We start from the raw sequence: 4,029 nt of genomic DNA, 5'->3' as shown, positions 1-4,029 counted from the left end.
TTTCTTCATATACATATTTAAAACTTGAACTTTTAACATGACTATGGTGGTATATGAAATATGAATAATAAAGTTCTTTAAGTTTATTAGTATTATTTATATCTAATTTATATTGGAGAAAACAATTTTTCTACTTACGTTATATTTGTTGTAATACTTACGTTAGATTTGGCCTAAAAATTTTTATTGTGGATTTAATGCGTTATGAATTATTTTGTTAACGTTAATATAACAAAAATAGAAAATATAGAGATAGCGAAATTAGCGCGGTTACTCTTTATTTTCATAATTATAGCATTACAAACTTCTTTTCTCCATATTCATTTAAAAAGAAGAAACATTAAGATCCTGGCCATTAAGATCCGTCAATGTACAAAGTGACATTTCTATCAGTTTTTATATCAACCAAATTTTTTATGATGTAACTTTTATTGTAGATTTATTTTACGTTTATTTTTAGTTATAATACCTGTGAATGAAATGAATAAAATTATATCGTCGCATGTAAGTATCTATCTCTTTTCAATTCCAAGTGTAAATTTACTTTAGAAGATTCGGTGACCTAAATAAAAAATGTAGGGATATATCGACAACTTTCATTCAATATGGATTTGGTATTCTTCCATGCTCGAACAAATTATTAATACCTTTATGATATAGTACGAAAAGAATAATACATTCATGTAAAAATATAAAATCTTCTCTAAAACTTAGGCATGAATAATTATAAAGGTAAAACCTTATTCCGTGAGTAATCATATTTTGATAGAAGTGCTACATTTATTTTAAACCTCTCGTGGAAAGAATAAGAGATTAAACAATAAAATATTCAATCTGTCTTATCCTAAATATTCAAATTAAACTATGACAACAAAAATTGTTAAATATACATGCAGAAGGAGTTGGATAGAATACAAATATTTTTGATTACAGAAGACTCGAAGCTGATGACAATTTGGAGATAAGAAAGACACTCAATATCAATATGGGAAAACAATCAGTTAAAAACAAATCAAAAGTGCTATTTTACAACACAAGAAACTCAAACACAACGATAAACACACTTACGAAAACATATTCTGGTATATCTCAATCATGTACTAAAAGCTTGATAATGCAATTGAAGAAAAAACTACCACAAAACACGTATTATGAAGACAATGGTATCCTAAAACGTGACTTGAGTATAGAAACAGATGTGTGTATTTTAAGACGTTATTATAAAGAGAACAAGAATAAAATACAAAATAAACCAACATCATCAGCAAGGTCTAAATATTCAATAAACAACACTGAAGTCAATACCGCTACCGATTTAAAGGCTGATACTAGTGCCTGCGGAGACAGCGAACCTAAAACAGAAAATACACAATTAAATGTAGATCTCACCACACTTGTTGTTGATAATCTGAAAACGTTACTGAATGAGTGGATAAGACATTACCTTCTTGAGAATGATGAGACAAAACAAAAAATAGAAACTGTATTAGATTCTATTTTGCACAAAGTGGAACTTGAACATTCATCGTCCTCTTGTACTTATAATCTTGATATTAAAGTTAAAAGAGATGCATTTAACGATAATGCCACTGCTACTACAATATCAGATCGTAACAAAATATCATCGCTAACAGTACCTCTAACTGGAAAGCAATTAAAACTAATATCAACTCTAAGTGTACCCAAGAAAATATGTAACTCCCCGAAGAGAAAGAAGAAAAGAACACGGTTCCTTCAAGATAATGATAAGAAATCTAGCAAATTACATTTAAAATCATCTCACTGTAATGTTTTAGAAATAACAACAGAATCTTTCACTAAAAGATTTGCTACTTATCAAAATAATGAAAACATAAATCAGATATTTGAATACAAAACCTTAAATTTTAAGCCACAATCATCCCAGACAACATTAAGCTCAGAACGATGTCTTAAAAAGAAGGATATAGATATTAATGAAGAATATCTCAAACGTTCTTTGAGATATGGTGACTATGAAAATAGAGATAACAAATTTAAAGATAAACTAGACAAGTCCATATATCATAGAGAAAGTCTGATATCTTCTAATTATTTCTTAAAAGAAAAAAATAACCCTATAATAGCTACTCATTTAACAAAATATAAATCTTCAGAAATAAACACTTTTCGAATACCCAGAAAAGACAGTAAACGGAGAAAAAATACAAAAGCCAGAAGAAAATTATTGAACAAACCCACTGTCAAGAAAATTAAAACAAAAAGGTTTGCATTTTATTACAGAAAGTCTACAAATCGTTTAACCCAACAAAAGGCATTCATAAAACATGTAAAAAAAATATACAATTATTTTGAAAAATGTGAACATGTAAGTAATTTAAAAATCAATATTCAAGTGAATGTTTTCCCCAAACCGTCAACAGAAAATGATTTTTCATCAGTTCTTTCACAAGAGGACGTTAGTAAATATGATGAAGAGACAAAAATTTTATTCAACGTCAAATCTAGAAGATCCAATGCCGGAACGTCTCAAATAAATGTTGAGTGTAACAAAACTAATGTGCACTATTCAAATGAACATGTTAAAATTATTTCTCTGCTCGATGGAGCAGTCAGCCATACAAAATATATAACGAGTAATCCAACTCCAACAAATGAACCTTTGGAATCGAATGACACTAAAGAAAATAAAAATATTGATACTTCTGGCTTTGAGATTGTACAAGACATAGGAGAAATCAAGAATATAATCAAAAATTTATCGAGTCTAGCAAAAAGTATAGTTAAAGAGCATCTAAGTGAGAAATACCAAGTAGAAAGTGGTATTATTAAACTCAATACTAAAGCGAGTAAATTAAAAGAACCACAAAACATCAAACCCATAGAAAAAGAAGAAAATTCCAAAGAATCAAAAGGAATACAATGTTCAACTTATGAAACAAAAGATGATTCTTCAGGTTTGAAACTTAAAAAAGGACCCAAGAATAAAGAATCAGCCAACGAAGAATTAAATGCACGTTTGACAAGAAAGAGTACTTCATATCGCATTATAGAAAGCGAATCGATCCTAAAGGTTCACGACATGACGTCTGCCGCTCAAGTTGATGAAAAAATAACGGACCAATTTACAGATAAAGCATTGACATGTTCATTACCGAAATCTAAATCATTGTTCGAAATGTCAACGGGGGCGAACAATCAAAATTTAGTTGCGTTTTATTGCGATGACTGTTTTAAGCCTACTAAATGTATGTATGAAGCAGGTACACACAATATTCCATTTACGTCACAAATGTGTTCATTTTGCCCGCACCCGGCTCATATTTCTACAGTTAAATATTGCAGCAGAGAATGTTTGGATGATGAATTAAATAGTCCTCTATTAATTCAGTGTAGTAATAAAAACTGTAAGAATATGCAACGCACTGAATCGGATTGTGATAATGATTGTGATGATATAAACTCATGTTCAACAGTATGTATAGAAATAGAGGATAATCCTTGTGATAAAAAGTTTATCGTCCGCAAAAGAAGTGTTAGTTTTACGGAAGGCTGCGTGTACTGCACTGTACTTTGGATTCCGGTTTTAATAATATCGTGGTTTTTCTATGTATACACTTTAAAAGATTTTATTGCGTCCAAACAAAAGACGGCTCGTTTCTCTTCGGTAACGACATCATCGACTCCTTTTCCAATATCACTTGTTGATTTAGGTTTTTAAATGTATATTTGGAGAGTATTTTTTAATAAATTGACATGATTTAAAATTAATGTGTTTAATTTAAAGAATTTTAACTATTTGATCATATTGCAACTGAATAATAATCTTATATATAAAAATGAATCGCAAAATGTGTTGGTAAGCGCATAACTCGAGAACGGCTGAACCGATTTCGATAATTCTTTTTTTTTATATTCCTTGAAGTACCAGGATGGTTTTTACGTAGAGAAAACGTAAATATGTACCACGGGCGAAGCCGGGGCGGACCGCTAGTTAATTATAACTGTTGCTAATAAACGTATTGATGTATCTAAATACAAATAAATTAT

General features: G+C 29.7%; 1 protein-coding gene across 1 annotated transcript; it reads left to right on the top strand.

Moving 5' to 3' along the window:
- Window positions 1-985: 985 nt before the first annotated feature.
- On the top strand, window positions 986-3,700 carry LOC149896796 (uncharacterized). Its single transcript, XM_090117061.1, has one exon. The coding sequence runs from the start codon at window positions 986-988 to the stop codon at window positions 3,698-3,700; it is 2,715 nt and encodes a 904-aa protein (XP_089973187.1).
- The last annotated feature ends 329 nt before the right edge of the window (window positions 3,701-4,029 follow it).

This window comes from Colias eurytheme, chromosome 27 (assembly GCF_061535395.1).
Source record: "Colias eurytheme isolate Ceu_HAF_F1 chromosome 27, ilColEury1 Martin Lab GWU primary, whole genome shotgun sequence".
In the NCBI taxonomy this organism is placed as follows: Eukaryota; Metazoa; Arthropoda; class Insecta; order Lepidoptera; family Pieridae; genus Colias; species Colias eurytheme.
Note: the sequence above shows the minus strand (reverse complement) of the source record. Positions and strands in the feature narration are given on the sequence as shown.

Excerpts from the sequence above, each read along its gene's own strand:
- LOC149896796 (XM_090117061.1), top strand. The coding sequence starts at position 986 with ATGGGAAAACAATCAGTTAAAAACAAATCAAAAGTGCTATTTTACAAC.